General features: G+C 46.6%; 1 protein-coding gene across 3 annotated transcripts in view; it reads right to left on the reverse strand.

Moving 5' to 3' along the window:
* Positions 1–426: 426 nt before the first annotated feature.
* ELFN2 (extracellular leucine rich repeat and fibronectin type III domain containing 2) overlaps positions 427–20682 on the reverse strand; it is a 159166-nt gene continuing 138910 nt past the window's right edge. For 2 of the 3 annotated variants that reach the window (XM_048501356.1, XM_048501357.1), the window contains one exon: positions 427–4263. In XM_048501356.1, coding sequence (XP_048357313.1) covers positions 1299–3713 — 2415 coding nt within the window. In that variant the 5' untranslated portion in view covers positions 3714–4263 and the 3' untranslated portion in view covers positions 427–1298. Of the gene's footprint in view, positions 4264–12066; positions 12180–20682 lie in introns of those variants that run through there. The other variant, XM_048501358.1, reaches the window with a different exon arrangement.

A 20682-nucleotide genomic window follows, 5' to 3' on the forward strand; every position in this document is an offset into this window, starting at 1 on the left:
GGATATTATTTGTTTTTCAGCGCATTTGGTCAATGTGGAGCATACCAAACTGTCACAGGTTCTGTTCCACGAGGTGTGCAGCTCCCTCAATCTTGGTGCTGTGTCTGGGGTCAGGATTCCTTGAGATCCAGGAGAGATTGTGATACTGTCCTCCTCTCCTTGCCCTCATGTGGGCTTTGCCATGTGGCACATTTCCCCTCTCTTCCTGGAAGACAACTGGAACGCTCTACTGATGTGCAGGGAGACTCCTCAAAAACTAATTCTCTTCCTAACCAATGGAGGGGGGCACTGGAGAATACAGGAGACCCCCATTGTAGACACACTCAGTCTCCCAAATCTTAACCCTTCCCACAGTAGAGGAAGCTAGTAGGTCTAACAGCCACTTACACCTGTCACAGGCATGGTGAGGATATACCAACAAAAATCTCTGTTTTCACTCTTGTTTATGCTTGTGCAAATTTGAACAAAGTTATGGAGAGGTGGGAGCGTGTCAACAGGCCCAGAAGATCCTGAGAACTGACAGGACATTCAATTTGTGTTACTCCTCATCTCATGGTGACTTTGGGACTCTTTAAATGTTATCCCATTAACATGGAGGATGTTTTCCCATAAATGATTCTCTCACTGCTGGGGTAGCATTTTAATGACTCTGCCATGTGGACAAAGCATATCGTACCAGTCTTTTCTGCACAACCTGCATACACCCCTGCCAGTGGAGTGCCGGTTTCACAACAGAAACCCACAGGATCAGCCCTGCCCATATAGATGGGTCATTTAAGTATTATCCCAGCTATTGAGAACTATTCCTGGAAAAGCAGCTCTCACACAGCGATAGCAACATTTAGAAGATTCCTGAAAAATGCAGGAAAGGTAAGAATAAGGAAGTGACATCATCAGCACCCCTTACTGTTGTCAGGGGAGCAAGCAAAATCGCTCCCCTTCAGAAACAAAATAAGAACAGGAACAAAAAAAGTGATGGTTAATGACTGAGTCTATGCCTGGTTAGCATCCTTCCCCTTTCACCTCTGTGACCTACAAGCCCAGTACCTCCCCTAACAGTTCTCCCTCTTTACCACAGTATAAAAACAAATGTCTCCTCCCCACCACCTGAAGGAGTAACAATGGTCCCCGTAACACAGTAGAGACAATTCGTTTCACTTGGGGGTTTTTCTGTTCTTTTTTTTTGTAAACTTTTAAGAAATCGTTTTCAGTTTCTTTTGTCAGGTTTGTTTGTTTTTCACCACAGTCAGGTGGGTAATTTTTTTGTGGTTATTTTCTCCTTCATTTTAAAGATAGAGTCACAACTTCTGTTGAGCAGAGACTCCTTTCCAGTAATCTAAGATGTCGTGGAGATCCTCATCCTTGGCAAACTGGACTTTCTTTCGCAGGGCATGGCCAGCTGCCATGTAAACCTCCTCCCGATGGTGCTTCTTATAAGGCCGGAAACGCTCCCAGATCTTATGGGTGCTCTCTGAGGAGTACTCTGGGCTGGAGGAATAGCCTGAGAAGTAATGTCTGGGTGAGAGCTGAGAATATGTGGAGTCCCGCTTGGAACGGGAGAGCGGCTTAAGAAAGGACACCCGCTGGCTTAAGGTGTCACCGCTCTCTTCATAGTAGAGAGCTGGGAAGGAATGCCGGTGTTCACTGCAGTGGTAAGAAGGTTTTACCTCCAGGTGATGGATGGCACCTGGGGACACTAGGGGAAGACGATCCAAGGGACTGTTGAGTGGACTGCCTTTCTCAATGTACTTGGAGTCTCCCTTACCCATCTGGGGATGGTCAGGTACATCTAGGCTGAAGACCTTGGCACTCTTGATGGAGCCACTAGAAGAAACACTGCAGGTTTTCCTGGTGACAGCAGCATCTGCACTGAGTTGGCGCTGCAGGGGATGATGGGAGCTCTCCTTGTAGGGTGGTGAAAGGAAACTTGGTCGTTCCAGTCCACTGGATGAACCAGCTGGTATGGACTGGCATTCATAACCCATGTCAGAGTCAACACCACCCCCTCCCCCCAAGAAAGAAGCCGTGTCCAGTTTGAGGGCATCAATGCAGTTGTTGATTATCTGGTTCACTTTGTCTACTTCCTTGGCAATTGTTGAGATTTCAGCAGCTGAACCTTGCCCATTGTCCAGCTCATGCAGGTCATCATCCCTTGATGACCTCTCCAGACCATCCCCTCCACCTGTCCGAACCTCAATATAATTGCCCTTGGCGGTAACCTTGGGAGTCTCCATGCCAGTGTCCATAGATTTGGTTGGGGGCATCTTCTCACTAATCATGGACGGAAGAGAGGACATCCGTGAGACAGGGATAACAGGTGGCTCTCCCAACTTCTGTGATGGATGTACAATTGAACTGGTATCAATGTCTGAGCCATAACGCATCTCTAGAATGGTCTTCTTGACATTGAGGGATTTCTGCTTCTCTTCTTGCATCCTGCGCTTCCTCAGGCAATAGTAGACAATGCCAAGGATAATAACCATTCCAAAAAGACAGCCTAATATGGTCATGATATAGTGGGTGGTGGTTGAGGTGTTGGGCATTGGATCTTCTCTCCCTTTGCTCCTGGTGGCAAAGGAGAGGCAGGTGTGGTTATAACGTTTAGAATTGCGTATAGAAGCCACGCAGAATGTATAATCAGTGTGAGCCTTCAGGTGAGTGAGAGTGACAACTTCTTTCTTTTTCTTCAAAGTCATTACATCAGAGATGTAGCTATTGTTGTACTGAACCAGCACATACATCTTGCTGAACGGTGATGGGATCGTTACCACCAGGGCAGCCGAGGTGATAGTCACCTGCTGGAGCTTGATGCTGGGATTGAAGGAGGAATCGGTGGTAGAAGATGCTGGAGGCTCAACTGAGAGAAAGTCTCCAGGGTTAATGCCCGAGTTCTCAGCATTGTCATCTGGGTCTCTTTGAGAATCTGGCATGAATGGTGTGGGATTGATCCGGGTTATGGATGGGAAAGGGCCATCTCCACACATCGACTTGAAAATGGTGATGGCATTGCGGCTGTGGTGTGGCCGAGGCACAAGAAGTGGGTAGCCCGCAAATTCCCGAGGAGTCTCACACTGCAGACGGTCATAGTTCTTTGTGACGTTGTTGAAGGCCACCAGCCACATGAGGAAACCATAGAGGTTGCAGTCACAGTTGAAGGGGTTCCCAGCTAGTTCGCACACCATCAAATTGCTCAGGCTGGTAAAAGTGTTGCCATCTAGCCGGCTGAGGCGGTTGGAGGACAGGTCAATGCTGATGAGGCTGGGGCATTCCACAAAAGCATTGGGAGTGACCACCTCAATCAGGTTGTGCTGCACAAAGAGGAACTGGAGGCGACCCATCCCACGCAGCATGCCCTCGGTCAGGTTGGTGAGCTTGTTGTAGCCCAGCTGCAGCACCTGCAGATTGGACTGTCCCATGAAGGCTCCATCCTCGATGTACGAGATTTCGTTTTTTGTTAGGTTGAGGTCCGTCAAGTTGCCAAAGCGGTTGAGGGAGGAGTAGAGCACCACCTTGAGCTTGTTCTCATTTAGGCGCAGGTCATGCACAGTACTGTTGATATGTTGGGGGATAGTCTCATACGGAGGCTGGTTCTGGCTGCAGATAGCAAGCCATACATAACCTTTATCTCCTTCAATCAGCCAGCAGTCACTGCGCACCACGCCAGGAGCACAAATGCAGAGCAGGGTAGCTGCCCAAAATCCCAGACGGAACATGTTGGGGTAAATCACTCCCTTTAGGCCAAAAGGGGCAATTTCAGCCCAAAAAAATAGTGGGAAGGAAATGTTCGAGGACAAGTGGCACCCTCAAAGCTCAGCAACCACAGGGCTCAGGCACCCCAGTTCTATCTGATGCCACCATTGTCACATATGCCCTGTTCCATGCAAGGGCAGTTCTGGATGTTGACTAGCTCCTGTCAACCAGCGCAAAAAAAATATGCAGGAGGGAGGAAACTATTTGTGCTTCTTCTCAAAGCAAAAGAAAAACGAAACGTGAAACAATGAATCTTCTTTGTGCAACTCCCCCACACCCTCCCTTCCGTGACACCATGATGCAGTTCAGAAAGCAAGGCAGAGCTGCCTCCGCGTCGTCGCTAGGCTTCCTTGGGTGCTGCTTCCTCCTCCTTCTCCTTCTCCCAAGGGTCTTCTCCAAGATGCTTCAGAACTTCAGATCAAACAGAAAAAAATATACATGGAGAGGAGAAGAAAGGGAGGAGGGCAAAGAGGGAGACAGAGAAAGAGGGAAAGATCCATCTGTCACCGAAATCTGGAAAGGAAAACACAAGAGACAAGAAAAAACGTCAGTTGGGGTGGGGGCTTTGAAATATGCAAAAAGACAGCAAGGTTTGTTAGTTTCACAGGGACTTGGAGAAGCTGAGCAGAGAGCATTTGGGAATGGGGGAGGGTGGATGCTTTGGATTAGTATTGTCTGCTGTGTTGATACGCTTTGGCGAAGGGAACCCTTGTAACATAATCTTGTGTATCAGTGATAGCCAGAAGGGTACTTGGGTTCTGTTATGTAACAAACACACAGTCATGTGAAGAGGGGTAGTGGAGAATACAGGAGATGGGGAGGGAGCGGTGGGAGAAAGGCGGACGTACAGCTGTGTTTCTGCCAGCTTAGCATCCCCCCTCCCGCCAAGGGGGATTTTCAGCTGTTCCTCCAAAGAAAATCTCCTTCTCCCGTGGTCACACACACACACAATAAATAAATAAGGCTTCTAACTAAATGATTTTCTTTTCCTTGATGCAAAAAGATAAATAATTCATTTGTTGTATAACTGCTCTCGTTCCGAAAATAATTCTCTCGCCTTAGCGGGGCTCAATATGGTCTTGGTGAGCGCAGACTGGAGGGGGCACCTTTAATTGGTGGAGAGAACAGTACAGCTGGGATGGTCATAGCCAGGCTGGATGCACACTGAGGAACAGAGAGATGTGTCAACACAAGGAGCTAGTTGCCCTTCAGGCTCAGCTCTCTGCCTTGGAATAAATAATAGCATCATCATTAGCAAATGAATGCTTTATCCCGATGAACTGCAGGAGTGCTTTCCCAGCCGATGCGCCCAGGGCTCTGTGTGCACCCAAGAGTTCCAATCCCTCTGGGGTTTTTGAGGACACTTATCTGTGTTTCCTCAATAAATAGAGGAGTGGTGGTCCCTTGGTTTTTGGCACTGGTAGAAAGGTTTTGTTCATTTTCAGATTCTCTTCTTGTCTACTAGTACTAAAAAAACCTCCAAAACCAAAAACCAGGGGACTTTTCAAACTTCATTCAACAGTCCACCAGATGCTAAAAAACCTCTTTCATTCCCCTTTCATTCACCTCACTCCAATTTCTGAGGTGAGTCGTTGTGTGAAACAGAATGCAAGCATTCAAACCAGCAGGACACATGCATACCAACACAACTTTGCAAAATGCAACTACAGTAGAACTCTACCCAGACACATGCAAATGCACCTTACCCTAATATTCGGAAGCGTACAACCTTTGAACACGATCTTTGAACACGACCTTTGAAAAACCACATGGGAATTGCAACTGATTGGTTGATTTCTCCTTCCCTTTATCCTATCCCCCTTTTAGTGTTTCCCTAAGCTGGTGGGGCCATTGCAACATGGGGCAGCATATTTCAAACTGAATCGCATACTGTGTGTGAAGAAGAACTTCCATTTCATTGGTGCTTTACAGTCCAACCCAGATTGAGAGGGTGTGGATGGCACCATCCCTGCCCTCTGCAAAGGGCTTCCCTATGGCACAGAAAGCCTGAAAACAAACAAAAAACAGCCAGCAAAAGTCCCCCATATGTGGCATATCTCCAAGACCAGCTCTGGCCATTTCCCCACTCCCCATTTGATGCGGGCTACTTACAGCAAGTAACCCATGGTCCAGCGGCACTCCCCACGGCGGCAGCACAGCCACCTCAATTCTGGAGCTCTTCAACCCTGTTAGTGTGCGTCATTTCCACTCCTGTTTGCAAGAGCATCTTTTAGAAAAACCCTCGTAGAGCTTGGGCCACAGCTCCTAGTGACGTGGACGCTACTGTCCAATCAGGCCACAATGGGGCTCCAGCCAATCAGAAAAGAGATCCACATTTCTGATGCCGCGGAAGACAGCGAAGCTTTCAGAAGGCACAAGCTGCGGTGGGGTGTATGAACTCGCGCTGAAAAACAGCGGGTCAAGTGAGACCGGTTTGCCTTAGCTTTTTTTTTGAAGTGGGAAAATGGCCTCTGTCAGCGTATGGGGGCTGGGTGAGCAGTGGAAACTATGGTCAGTGTCACCCCCTGGCCTGCTCCCAGAACAACCCCAGCCACACCAGCGCAGGTTTTTGCACTGGCAGGCCTATGAAAGGATGGTGTCACCCTTCCACTGGTGGAGCTGAGAGAGTTATGAGAGAACTGTGACTGGCACAGAGTCACCCAGCAGTATTCTTATATAGGAACAAGGAAACAAACCTGGTTCTCCAGATTAGAGTCTGCCACTCTTAACCACTACACCCTGCTGACCCATAATAGTGGCACTCTGAATCTTTTAGGGAGTGTTATCCAAACTATAGTCAAAAATGTTGAGAAGGGCTATGAAAAACTGCTAGAGAAGGATTTGTTTAAAACAAAAAATTGAACAAAACAGGAAATCAATGTGAGCAACGTAAGTTCAGCTTTTCACTTGCTACTCCATAAGATAAATTTATGTTGCTTATATGAAAGCTTGACTCCCAAATGGCGTGCCTTATGTGAAGTTATGCTGTTATTTAGGCGCTTCCTTTTAAAGCCATAAATGAAAAGGGACTTTCGCTCCTTGCTGCAAAGCCCTATGGGCTGGGCAAGAGTTCCGTCAGATCCCAGAGCGCCCTCTGGTGCAGCACTGAGTATAGAAGCCTTCTTTTTGTTTAACCATCTTTCCTGTTTACCTTTCCTATCGTTTCTGTGCAGTCCTGCCTGAATAGTGAGCCCCCTACTGGCAATACAGAACTAAAAGCAACCTAAGCCAGGGACCTATAAAGAAGGAAAATGAGATGTGGTTTCCCTTTCAGCTGATTAAGAAGCGGGATCTCATTTTGTTCTCAAGTGACTCCTTTCTTTTCTTTTCTTTTCTTTTCCGAGGGACGTTTGCTAATACTATCGTTAAACCCTTGACTGTGCTACAGCAAAAACAATTTCCACTACAAAAATTCCACAAGCCAGAAAATAGAACAAAAGCTAGGACAGGGTGGGGTGAGGAAGAATGCAGACCCTTGAGGAATTTAGTTTAATCTGTGCGTGTGGTGAGGGGAGAGATCTGAGCTGATCTAGGCCTGCAGAATTATTAGAGCAGCGGGATTAAAGGATCAGAGATTGAGTTGGAGAAAGAAACAGTGGAATATTCAGTAACTCGGAATGAAAAACCAAGACGAGGCAGGGAAGGCGGGTATGTGGTGGGGGCAATAATTGGAAGGGCAGGGTCAAGCACTGAGGGAAGAGGAAGGACTGAAGAGTTCAACTGATACCCGATAGATTTCCTTTATGAAGTCACTAGACAGGACCACAACAGTCAAGACCCACCAAATGGCCTGAAGAGCATCAGCTGAAGTTTAAAGTGGGAGATTCTAGACTCGAGCATTTTCTTCATGGGAGTTTGCCTACCACAGTGCTTAAAACCTAAGAACATAAGCTTCATCAGACCAGTGGTCCATCACACAGTGGAAAGCCAATTGCCTTGGAGGGCCAGCAGATAGCCGTAGAGACCAAGGTCTTCCCTTCATGTTGCCTCATAGCACTGAGATTTACTGTGGAAATTTAGATGGCCTTCAGTCAGCATAGCTAGTAACCACTGATGGACCTGTCTCTCTTACACCCTTTTAAAGCTATGAATGTTAGTGACCATCACTACCTTCACTGGCTGTGAATTCCACAATTTAATTATTCTTTAAGAAAAGAGGTAATGCCTGTTCTTTATCATGAATCTAAATCATTCTGAGAAGAGTATAGTATAAATCTAACAAAAACTTACAGCAAATAAATTAAATGGCACAGTTGATGCCACATTTTGTCAAGGGCCATCACCTAATTTCCCAAATTCTGTCGACTGTAAACCTGTTGATTTCCCCATTTCCCCACCCCAATCCTCCATTAGGTCTTCACATTTCTTCATTCCATTTGCCACTCTTCTGATTTCTCCTGCCTGACATGTTTTTGCTCATTTCATGCCCTTTCTAACTTACCAGTTTTATGGGAAAACATCGACATTGTAAGGAAGTTAATTTGAATCGTATCTAATCGAAAGCCAATTCGAGTCCAGTACGAAAATTATTCTTGGAAAGGTACCAAATCCAAATGAAATGTCTTCCAAGTTTCAAACTCAAACCAGCTAAGTCAAGTTCTGGCTGTTGTTCTGGGGACCATTTTGATACCTCTGGCTGCACTCAATTTTCAGTTTCCATTTCTCTATACTGTCTTTAAATTTCTGTTTGCCAGGATGATGAAAGGAAGAGGCAGAAGGAAGGCCTGGGCCTCCATTCCCAACAGTGCTCGAGGCCCAGAGGCATAGCTCCAAGGGGATGGAGGTGGGGGCGCGGTGCACAGGCATGCACATGGCGGGGGTGTTCCAGGGGCATGGTGGGGGCGTTCTGGGGTAGGACGGGGGTGGAGAACGCACTGGTGCACCGGGCGCTTTCCCCCCTTGCTACGCCTCTGTCGAGGCCAGCTGGGGCAGGGTAATGATGGGAGGGGGGGCTAGGGATTTCCCCCCTGGAATGGCAACATTAATTACAGGGGAAAAGACTGGAATTGATGCTGCTATTCCAGGGATACCAGAACTTCTGGAAAAATTTCCTGGAGTTTTGCAGAAGAGTCTGGGGAAGGGAGGGAGCTTAGCAGGGATGTGATGCCATAGGATTTGCCAAGAGAACTCTTCTCTGCAGGGTGGAGATCAGGTATAATTCTGGGAGAACTCCAGGACCCACCTGGACGTTGGCAACACTAGTGTAACCCCTAACAGATGGTGAGGAAAAACAGAGGCTCGGCATCCAGATAAATAACAGGCACACTAACCAACCAGAATATTTAGCCCGTGTTCCTATAACAAAGAATCATTTCTTATTGGCATTTCTGTGCACAGCACGTCCCCCTGTCACGTAGCAAGAGGGTTCTCGCTCTGTATAAGCAAGGATACTGCTTGCCTAAGCCACTGCAGCATTTGGGGCATTAACCTGACAACGCCTTGCTTTAAGCTGATAGCAGCTTGGCAAAAGGTGAGCTGGGGGGCTAGACCTGGTCTAAGCCTCTTTCTCGCCAGGAACCTGCTACACACCTAAGGTTTTAGTAGAAAACAGAAAGACTGTACTTGCTTTCTCTGTAGGGCAAGAAAGGTTGCCAGGCTGCTTGGGAAGAGGGTCAGAGAGCCAGTACTGCTGTGCTAGGGTTGCCAGATCCAGGCTGGGAAGCTCCTAGAGATTTAAGGATGGAACCTGGTGAGCACAAGGACCTCAGTAATGTATAACGCCACAGAGTCCACCCTTCACAACAGCCATTTGCTCCAAAGTAACAGATCTCTGTAGTCTGTAGAGAAGCACTAATTCCAGGGGATCTACAGGTCCCACCTGGAAGTTGGCATCCCAGTGCACACTGTTATTTCCCCTCCCCCTTCTCTCCATAAAAGCAGCTAGCCTACTTTGCATAGCCTACTTTGCATAGCCTACTATGGAGCTTTGTTTTATTTATTTAAATATTTATACCCCACTTTGTCACCAACAGGGACCCTAAGCAGCTTACAGCTCAGTTCTCCCCACTAAGAAAATGCTAAGAGCTTCCTTCATGGCACTCCCAACACCTTGTGTAGCTGAGCACCTGGCCTAAGGTCATTCAGCAAACTTCCATGAAAAAGTGGAAATTCAAACCTGAATCTCCTTGATACTGATTCTCTAACCACCGCACCACAATTCCACCCTCTTAACTGCAGAAAAAAGGAAAATATGCCCATTGGAACTGGAGATGAGAAGAATCAGACTTCCACATTTATATAATGCAGCACAGAGGGAGCCCAAATGTGCACACATCATATACCTGTTCACATGTAAATGTAACCCCCATGCCCAGAATGGGTTGAACCAGTAAGGGGGTGGAGACTCAGAGCAGCAGAAAGGCTGCAGAGCTCTTTGGAGAAGACAAGGCTACCAGACTCGGACCTTGATTTCTATAAGCCCCTAACACCTTGTTAAGGTAAACTGCAATATTATTGGGAACTACTGGGAAGGTAGTTGTTTGTTTTTGCTATGTTGTAAATGTTGGAGTTTATTGTTTCAGGGTTTCTTTTTGTGGTTGTAATGGGTGAGAGTTCTCCTGGAAACCTTCATCATGTTGCATCCTGTTCATCAAGCCCTTGGAGTCTTCAGGAGCCAACCCACTTGCAAAGAAGAATTGGACTTGGCAGTATCAGTAGACTGTAACTAGAAGGACTTGAAATGCAACCTGAACAGGACCTTGAATTGTAATGTTAAATGTTGATGTTTGATGTTATTTGTAAAGAGAAGTAAACTGTTTTGTTTAAATTTGGTTCTTTGCAACTCCTTCCAAGTACTGCCCCATAGAACCCACAAGCTGAGGTTACATAAACAGTTGTTGGGAACAGTGCATATTTTTGTTAAAATGTAACATGTGGACAATAGAGTGGGAAGACTCTTTTGCAGAGTCTCTTGCTATGTGAAGCGTCAGCTTCTATGGTTTCACCACAGAGTTTCTGATGATTCCTAGACTATCTGACATCACTTCCAGTTTTTCCTGGTAAGTGACACTGTAACACAGATGGCACTGATGTTTTAAAAATAATTCCTGCTGCTGCTTAGAGCGGTGGCAGGCAACGAGGAAAGTCTGGCAGCCCTAGTTAAGAAAAATGCTGACATGAATGGCATTAGTGCATAATTCATGTGTACATGTACACACCATGCATATGTATATGTGTGCAAGATTTAGTACTCCTTGCAAATCCTGTTTAAAAACTGGCCACCATATCCTACCTGCATCAGAATGAAAAGTGGGGTGGGGGAGTAACCCATACCACGCCTTTGTGTGCCTGCTCCACTAGGGAGAGTTTTAATAACCTATAAAGTGGGACACTTTCTCTGCAGTTTGCCAGGGAAGATTCTTTAAGTAAGCAGAGCCCACAGTTCAAGGCTGTCCTCTGCCAGGCCAGGTTCAACTTTGAACTGCAGGCTATGAGGCGGAGCCCGCAATTAAAGCTAGACCAGGCCAAGTCCAGACTTGAAGCGCACAATCCCCTAACTCCACGTGGACTTTGGGGGCAGGACATGCAGTTGAATGCTGGACCCAAACCCAGCCCTGAACTGTGCTCCCACCCCTGAACTCCACGTGGAGTTCAGGGCAGGGGCACAGTTTGATGGTGGGGTGATTGTGGGGAGACTCTGGACCACCTGGTGCTCCTCCTCAAGCAACACCTGAGGCACAAACCCTGGCTTGCCCCATTCTAGCTATGCCCTTGCAGGTAGCATGTCAAATAGCGACATTTGCCTTACAAGCCACTGTGAGACTACCTAGTCCCGTGGTGGCAAACCTTTGGCACTCCAGATGTTATGGACTACAATTCCCATCAGCCCCTGCCAGCATGGCCAATTGGCCATGGTGGCAGGGGCTGATGGGAATTGTAGTCCATAACATCTGGAGTGCCAAAGGTTCACCATCACTGATAGGTAACTTCTGTATTAACCACTTCTTTTACTAAGCGTCTCCCTGCTCAACCTTCAGTTCTCCCAGCTTTTTCCCAAAGACATACTTTGTAGCACACACACAAAAAAATTGTCCCTTGTTCCTGTGCATTCTTTCATTTCTTTGAGCACAGGTCCAAACTGCCAAATCTCCCATCTCCTCCCATCCTTGATCCTGGTTGAGTAATGAAAGGAAACCCTCCTCCTGTGTTCGTTTCATTTGCAGAGATTTCTTATCCAGGAAAACGGTTGTGAGTCAGCAAATTCAGGAAGCAAAACTCATTAACCCTCCCAATCCTCCTTCGTGACCCGGACTCTCCTCATCCTCTGCTGTCCCGTACTTAAGGCCTGCCGAAACAACCCAGATGCCATCATCATACCTCTGAAACCATCCATCATGTGGAAGAGAGGGTGGAAAGGAGAGGGGTGGGAGGCAGCGCCACAATCCTCCTCCAGCCAAGGAAGCTGAGCCCCTGCTATAAATCAGATGGCTGAGAAGTCTGGTCACCAGAGGAAGCAGCCCAGAGCCCAAAGCACTAGCCAGGAAAGTTGCTGACCACTGCCTATGGCCAGAGTCCGCTCTCACAGAAGCCACAGGCAGGCAACAACTGAGAAGCAGTGTGGGAGGTGAGAGGGCAAGTATCTCTATCCCAGGGAATGTGAAACGATTGGAGGCTCCTCATGATGGAGAAAGAAGAGATGGGCTCGACACAGCTGGGAGGCTGGACCATTAAGTGATCTCTCTCCCCCCGCCCCCCAGGGCAAGACAGAGAAGCCAAGTCAGGGCTTAACGACAGGCCCCACACACGATTTCTTTCTTCCCACTAAGGTCCAAATAGACCAAATTGTTGTTTTCAAAGGAAGGGACCTGGGGAGAAGGTTGTGCTTTTAAAGTAGCAGATTCTGTCCCCTGCACACTTCCACTTGTGAATAGGTAAGCGAGAATCCTAATCCACTTAAAGTTGCTGAATACAGAACCAGAGGTTGATCGTTCTGGGTTAATTAACACAGAATTCAAGGGTCTGGTGCACGTGGCATAAGCATTTGGCTAAACACTTAATCGCCTTATAAAATTATAATCCTCATACTTCCTCGAAGGTGTAGAAAGTTGCGATACTTAACGCAGCATAATGCATCTCCTTTCAGCCAAGAGATTCTAGGCTCCCTTTGCCACCCCTCCCAGTATCCTGTGGTGACTTGGACTCTCCTCCTCTGAAATCTCCAAAAACCACATGGAAGGCAGCTTGCAGATTCACCTAGTTGGTAAACTTGGGATTTTGCATGAGTAGGCAAAGGCACGCTGTAGAAGGATGAACAACACTCTTTGGTTGAGCTCAGATGTCAAAACAAGTTCCAATTAAACTCCAATTGGGCACGAACACTAGCTCAGTGCTCACAAAACGCCCCTTGCTCTTCCCCCGCTACCACCATTCCCATGAGGAGAATTTCCCTGCTTTGATCAGACAAGCTCCAATTCATCATGCTGTCTGAATGCGGGGAACTCTAGCTTGTGTGGCATAAATAAATCCCAATTCACCGAGGCCCCTATATTCAGACATCATGGTGAGCTGTAGTTTGATCAAGAGGGAATGTGCATGAATGGAGGGGAAGGAGTAACAGTCATATGTGAACACAGAGGCGAACTGTGGCCATGCCCACTTGGAGTTTAACTGGAGTTAAACTGGAGCTGGTCCTGATGTCTGAATGCAGCACTGGAACAGGGTGCCTTTTCTCTTCCTCTTCCTATTTCCTGCCTGTGCTGTGCTGAAGCCGCTCTGCATCCACTTGCACTCTCTATATGCACTACTACTTGCCCTGCCCCTTTTCACTGGCTTGGCACCAGGAGCCCTGTGGGGAGCGACCAGGCAGTCTGAGACCTGTGTATTGGGGGATGCATCATTTACAAGCAGTTTCAGTGACTGCTCCCGCCCTAGGGAAGTAGGCTCTTAGGAAGTGCACACTTATTCTACCATGACATAAACAGTGCTAAGAGTCTTCCCATTAGACATTTATGCTTGAAGAAACTTGCCCAACACTCAATGAATGCCTGAGGGATGTCAAGCCAAGTGAGGAGACAACGATAAGCTCCTTTCTCTCCCGTTCTCCTCCAATGTCATTCACAGATCACACACCTGCCTCCAGCCCTAGAGGGCATCAATGCTATCTACCATTTGCAGGCTGCCCATAAGATGTTTCTGAGCTCTTTCCTACTCTCTTGCCCTATCAGCCTTGTGCATTCCCTTCATAACATGACATGGACGGCGGAATTACCTTGCCAAATTTGTCAGTGATTTTGCCTTGCAGATAAGAACATTGCATCCTGGAAATTCTATCAATTATGTCACCTTTGCCAATTCTGGCCATTTCTAACACTTCAGAGCATAAAGTACCAGTTTCTCATTCTGTGTTTGCAACTCAACAGCAAGTTGTTCATTCCAATTTGTTGTAGCTCATTGTGGATTTCCACCAAACAAACAAGGACAGTTCAGTTGCCATGAAATCTAGCAGTGTGTATCAAAGGGTAACTAACACCAGTCCAAGCTGAACACACCCTGTTCGTTAACCTTGCAAGGGTAACTAATTCAAATGTAATTTCCTCCAAATGTTCGAGCTGATTAGGACAGATCCAGCTATTTTCCTGGCAGGGTTGCAATGTCTGCAGCTGCTCCATACTTTCCATTTCCATATGCCATCTTTATTTCATATGAGCAGTGAGCAAGATGGGAAGGGCACCAAGAAGAAAGAATGACTCACTATGTTAATCCTGACAGGCATCCCATCCAACCAGAGACAGTGCAATGTAGTGGGTAGAGTGTATGACTAAGATCTAATTCCCACTAATAGTGATTGACCAAACCTTGGATCAGTCTCTCTCTCTCTCTCTGTCTGTGTCTCTCTCTCTCCCCTGCTTGGCCTACCTCATGGAGCTGTTGTGAAGATAAACAGGGGGTGCTGATGATGTGAACTGGAGCTCTGTGGGAATAGACAGGCATACTTACAAGTGCACTCCTAAACACAGTTAATACTCATCTAAATTCACTGTAAGATCACTGACTGGATATTAATCTGTGCCAGTAGCTGGCAGCAATGCATTTCATCCCAACATAATTTCACCAAAAAACAGTAATGACCCTGAATATACAGCATAACAATCTTGAATGATCCAAACATTTAATGGACAAAACGAACCGCAATGGTAATTGACCAGGTTGCCAGGGTGACCAATGCTCTTACGAAAGGAAGGTTTGGAAAACCCTACAGGAAATGCAGGGTCTGCCATGATGTTTTAAGACAGGCTGAAGCGGTGAGGAGGCAAAACACATTAACTACTCCAGCAGCCAGGCAAAAATGGGAGGTGGAGACAGCATTAGAAAGGAGGGAACAGCCAAAATGGGAGGCTGTACCACCCCCAGTCCTCCACCTTAATGTCTCATTTGGCTTCAGAACAGCTGGCCAGAAATGGAGCTTAAATCAAAACTATGTTAGGGCCTTTCCCCAGTCTCTTCCATCCCCCCCCTCATGTTTCTACATGCTCTCTGCTGGGTCATCAGGTGGCGCCTTGAAGAAGAGCTGACTGGTATACGGCCCGCTGAGGGAGTGCGACAGCGGCAGCGTCGGGCTACGGGTTTAGGTTGTCATGCCCCTGTCGTGGGGAGTGTTAGGGGACCCTGGCGGCCACTCTTGCTCAAGTAGGTGCGGGGCTTCGGGGGTGCGGGCGGGGCCCTAGATATCCAGCAAAACCCTTCGGCACTGCATCTTTGCCCAGACCTGCAGCAGCGGTGATGGGTGGCATAACTAAGCGATTTTGGTGGGGAGCCATTGGTACCCTATGAAATGTAGAGTGGTGCAGCTCATAAAAACTTACAAATATGTTCAGTTCTGGTCGCCACATCTCAAAAAGGATATCGAAGAGATAGAAAAAGTGCAGAGAAGGGCAACGAGGATGATTGAAGGACTGGAGCACCTTCCTTATGAGGAGAGGCTGCAGCATTTGGGTCAAGGAGGAGGGCCCTGAGGGGAGGACGAAGCCCCATGTAGCAACATGCACGCAGGGTAGAAAATGTTGACGGGAGAGTGGGAGGAAACGGTTCTCTCTTTCACACAGGTCTAGAACCAGGGGGCATTCACGAAAACGCTGTGAGGGGAGAATTGGAGACTCCAATGTTGTCGACTTCTTCACGCAACGTGTGATTGGTGTTTGGAATATGCTGCCACAGGAGGTGGTGATGGCCACTAACCTGGATAGCTTTAAAAAGGGCTTGGACAGATTTATGGAGGAGAAGTCAATCTACAGCTACCAATCTTGATCCTCCTTGATCTGAGATTGCCTTAGCAGACCAGGTGCTCGGGAGCAGCAGCAGCAGCAGCAGCAGAAGGCCATTGCTTTCACATCTTGCATGTGAGCTCCCAAAGGCACCTGGTGGGCCACTGTGAGTAGCAGAGTGCTGGACTAGATGGACTCTGGTCTGATCCAGCTGGCTCTTTCTTATGTTCTTAAATATTGTGTCAGTCTTTTATTTGTGGTGCTTTTCACACTCCATTCCTCAGTTCACTTTGGAGATTTGCAGATAGACAGGAGAAAGGATCCTCCCGCCACCCTTACAAGTACTGCTAAAATGGTTATATTTCAGCTTAAATTTTATTTTTAATATGCTGTGAGTTATTACTTATCAGTCATTTCTTTCTAACTTTGTATTTATTATTCATCCATTGCCAATTTGATATTAGCTGCCAATCCATTATTCATTAATTTGTATTATAATTTGTGCTCCTTACCCACAGCTATTTGGCATTTGCGATTCATGATTCATATATATATACAAATATGTGTGTGTGTAAAACTTACAATTGATGCATTAATTATTTTATGTATATATAATGAATGCATCAATTTGAAAGTTATTACTAACCTTTTCCAAACTGCTATTTGTGAATTCTGTATTATGCAACTTGCTTATGTAACTGAGGATTGGACACTTGCTCACAGTCAGACAAAACTGAACCAGAATAGTTGTACAGGCTTCAACGCAACTAATTAAGTCAATTCACTGAAGTAGTTAAATAGAATTAAGACTCACTGAATGAAGGTCAACATTCACAGCAAGGCTCGCAGGAAGCCTGAATCAGAATCCAAACGTTTGGTACCGACTGGAATCTTGGCAGAAGTCACTGCCTTCCATGGATTTGCTCCCCAGGTAGCTTCAAAGCCCCACAGCATCAGCCCAGATGCAGCGGGTTCCAAAGAGCGGACCAAGAACATGGCAGCCTGCATATGAATGCCAAGGAGATATCTACCATAGCGTGACAAAGTATGCAGTTGGATCTTGTAGATCCATTTTGCTAACAGCAGTGCTTCCCTCCAGTGGAAGTTGGAGGAAGGGGCATCTGCCAGCAGGACGGCAGATCCTTAGAATTCAGTTGTAGATTTGGTGTTCTTTCTTCCTGACTTTGCCATAGCCAAGCTCTAGCTTGCACTGACAGTTTTTCACAACAGAAATGCCTGCGAGGGTGAAAACTCAGAAACTGCTAAATACATTTTGCACGGCAACTTGCATAGTGAAGGCACCGTTGGGAAGGAGGGGGCTGCACCACAGTCTTGGCAACAGGGGCAAGGCAATCCTTTGTGGGGATTGGCAGGGCCAGTTTGACTATGAACATGGCTGTGGGGAACTCACAACATTTGAATTCATGTGGCATAAGCAGGGCTCTGCTGCGGAGACTTTCAAGCATTGTCACCTTGCTGCAAGGATAATCTTTAGAGCAGAAATGAATCTGGGAGAAAAAACAAAACAAAGCTGCATTTGAATCAGCAGATTTGCATGCTATAATGTAAAATGAACCAAAATGCAAAAAAACCCACATAAATATGAGAGCCAGTGTTATGTAATGTTGGAGGTCTGGGTTCGAATCCCCAGTTATGCTTGTTGAGTGATCTTGGGTCTGTCACACTCTCTCAGGCTAACCTTGCTGGGATGATAAAAAATGGAGAAGAGAAGAATGCTGTAAGGCACTGGATCCCTACTGGGGAGAAAGACAGGGTACCACTGAGTTGACAAAATAAAAATAAGAGCAAGATTAACACCCAAGAGCACCTTAAAGACCAACAAGATTTCCAGGATCTAATGAAGTGAGTTCTTATTCTCAAAAGCTTATACCCTGGAAATCTTGTTGGTGGTGCTACTGGACTCATATCTTGCTCTTCTACTGCAAGTCAACACAGCTATACACCTGAAACAAACATTAGAATTTATCCTACAACCTGTAAATTGCATCACATCACACATCATTAGACAGAAATATCTAGTGTCTTCAACACTGGATAGGGAGCAAAACTATTTTGCCACCAGGAAAAAATTAGTCTCACTCCCAGAGGCATATGGAGGGGAAATGGCACCTCCTCCGAGCGCACCCCCTCCCCTTCCCTCCCCTCCCCAGATGCCAGCTCCTGCTCTCTCCCAGAAAGGGCAGAAGCTGGCTCATCGTCTTCGGGCTCCTTTGGCCCCACCCAAGTTGTTGCTCCCACAATGTAAGCAGGGCCGAGAGAGCCCAAAGACAATGAGGCAGCAGCACTTCCTGCTGCCTCATCGTCTTCCCAAAGGCATCTGGTCACATGTGGGGCCAATTTTGCGCCCCCCATGTGACCAGATTAGTTGCACTTGAAGACAGGGGTTACCCCTTGTCCCTGGGCAGATACCCTGTTTCCCCGAAAATAAGACATCCCCTGGAAATAAGACGTAGTAGAGGTTTTGCTGAAGTGCTACATATAACAACTAAGATCCGCTGTTCCCCTCTCAGGGGAGTTGAGGAGTTAATGGCTAAACGCCATCTGTTTTAACTGACTATGAATTAGGAGCGCTGCTTTTAACTAATATGAATTTTAGTATTTTATTTTGTTATCCGCTTTTTATTGTGATGTAAACCGCCCTGAGCCCTTTGGGGGAGGGCGGTATAAAAGTGGAACTAATAAATAAATAAATAAATAAATAAATAAATAAATAAATAAATAAATAAAGCATCCCCCAAAAGTAAGAGGTAGCAAAGTTTCTGTTTGGAAGCATGCCTGTCGAACAGAACACCAGAGCATGCAGCTGTGGAGCGGAAAAATAAGACATCCTCTGAAATTAAGACATTGCGCATCTTTGGGAGCAAAAATTAATATAAGCCACTGTCTTATTTTCGGGGAAACACGGTAAGCCACTTCTCACTCCTAGAATTTGTACCTTATAACAATCATCCATTCAGAAAACCAGCACCCTATTGGAGAAGGGTTCTAGAAAACCTAGAGTCAAGTTCATCTCTGTCATAGGCTTTTCATGTGGCCCAAACCCAGTGTCGAGCATGAATTGTGACCTACCTCACAAGACCATTGCAGCATAAACACAAAAAATGCTCAAGCTTGGTAAACATTTTTTTTAAAAAAAACCTACATAAGAAAGAGTGGGGAAAATGATGCCTGTACCTTTAGAAAAAAATGCTACATTCTGTTTAGGATAACTGTAAAATTTTACGACAAACAATGTTTGTGTGGTAAGTGATGTCAAGTTGTTGGCCTACCTCACAGCCCGGAAACCACACAGCACCCCAGTGCTGTCAAGTTGTTTCTGACTCATGCTGACCCTCTGAATCAATGTCCTCCCAAATGTCCCACTGTTAACAACCTTGGCCAGGTCTTGCAAACTGAGAGCTGTGGCTTCCTTTATAGAGTTGATCCATCTTGTGTTGAGTCTTCTTTTCCTGCTACTTTCAATCTTTCCTAGCATTATTGTCTATTCCAGTGACTTCCCATAATGTGACCAACGTTTGATAGCCTTGGTCTAGTCATTTTAGCTTCTAAGAGCAGTTCAGGCTTAACTTGATCTAGAATGCACTTATTTGCCTTTTTGGTGGTCCATGGTATCCATAAAACTCTCCTCCAAAACTATAATTGAAAGGACTTTCTTCCTGTCAGCTTTCTTCACTGTTCAACACCAAAAATACCTCAGCTTAAATGAGCAATTAGCAGTGGGAGACGGTAGAGTCAAATCTGGCTCCCTGCAAGTACCATACCTGACTTACCAAGGGCCAACTCAGCAACAAGAAGGGAGAATGACAATCATGGCAGCGGGGCTTCCTGTCAGTCTCCTTTGTGAGACAGAAAGGCCCTGGTACCCCCTCTTTAAAGTGGTCTCTCGCAGAACAGATCATGGGCCAGGAGCTAAATATTTTCTCATGATTATATGGAAGACCTTATCTTCAGCTGCCAGCCTAGAGAGGCTTCACTTAACCTCTCCTTCCCTCCTGCCTCTCTCGCTTCCCTTCACACTCTTGCGCGCACACACACATCTCGCCCGAGGCATAACACAGAATACCCACTTCACCTCTGAGCCCAGGAGAACAGCTTTGCTGAGCAAGTCTTCCAAAGCAAAAGAAAGGAACAAGGCAATCGGGCAAATAAGCCCCCTGTGATTATTAGTTCCCTAATTTCTTAGACAAGAAGGAAGACAGAAAGGGAGCAAAGAGATAATTGTGGGAGATCAGGAGCTGCAAAAACAAAGGAGCAGAAGCAAGAGCTTCTAAAGGGAGAATCTTGTTTGTGGCGGATATGCAAGCAGGCAGAAAGATCTTTCATGGGCCAACCACTTTCCATGCAGTGAACAAGGAGCCCCCCCCCCCCCGCCACCACCTTTTGTTTTACTAAGCAGCAGTTTTGCTCCACATATTAATATCATTATTAAAAGGGATTTGCATCTGCCCTGGTCAACTCAGAGTGCCTGCAGCTAGTGCCAGCAGGAGACTGGTGGAAGAGGGCAGAATGGATCAGCAGGGGATTACGGAATCCGTCCAAACGGTTATCAGTAATAAATCAGCCTGCGTCACTCTCTCCCTGAAGGGAACTGGGTACTTAGTGAGCAGCTCTAGTTTTTGCATGGCCATCTCCCAGAGGCAGCACAAAACGGCAAGGCAGAGGAGGGGACATTCAGAACATTACGGGCACTAGGCAAGGGTCATGACAGAAG

This window comes from Sphaerodactylus townsendi, linkage group LG06, assembly GCF_021028975.2.
Source record: "Sphaerodactylus townsendi isolate TG3544 linkage group LG06, MPM_Stown_v2.3, whole genome shotgun sequence".
Classification (NCBI taxonomy): Eukaryota; Metazoa; Chordata; class Lepidosauria; order Squamata; family Sphaerodactylidae; genus Sphaerodactylus; species Sphaerodactylus townsendi.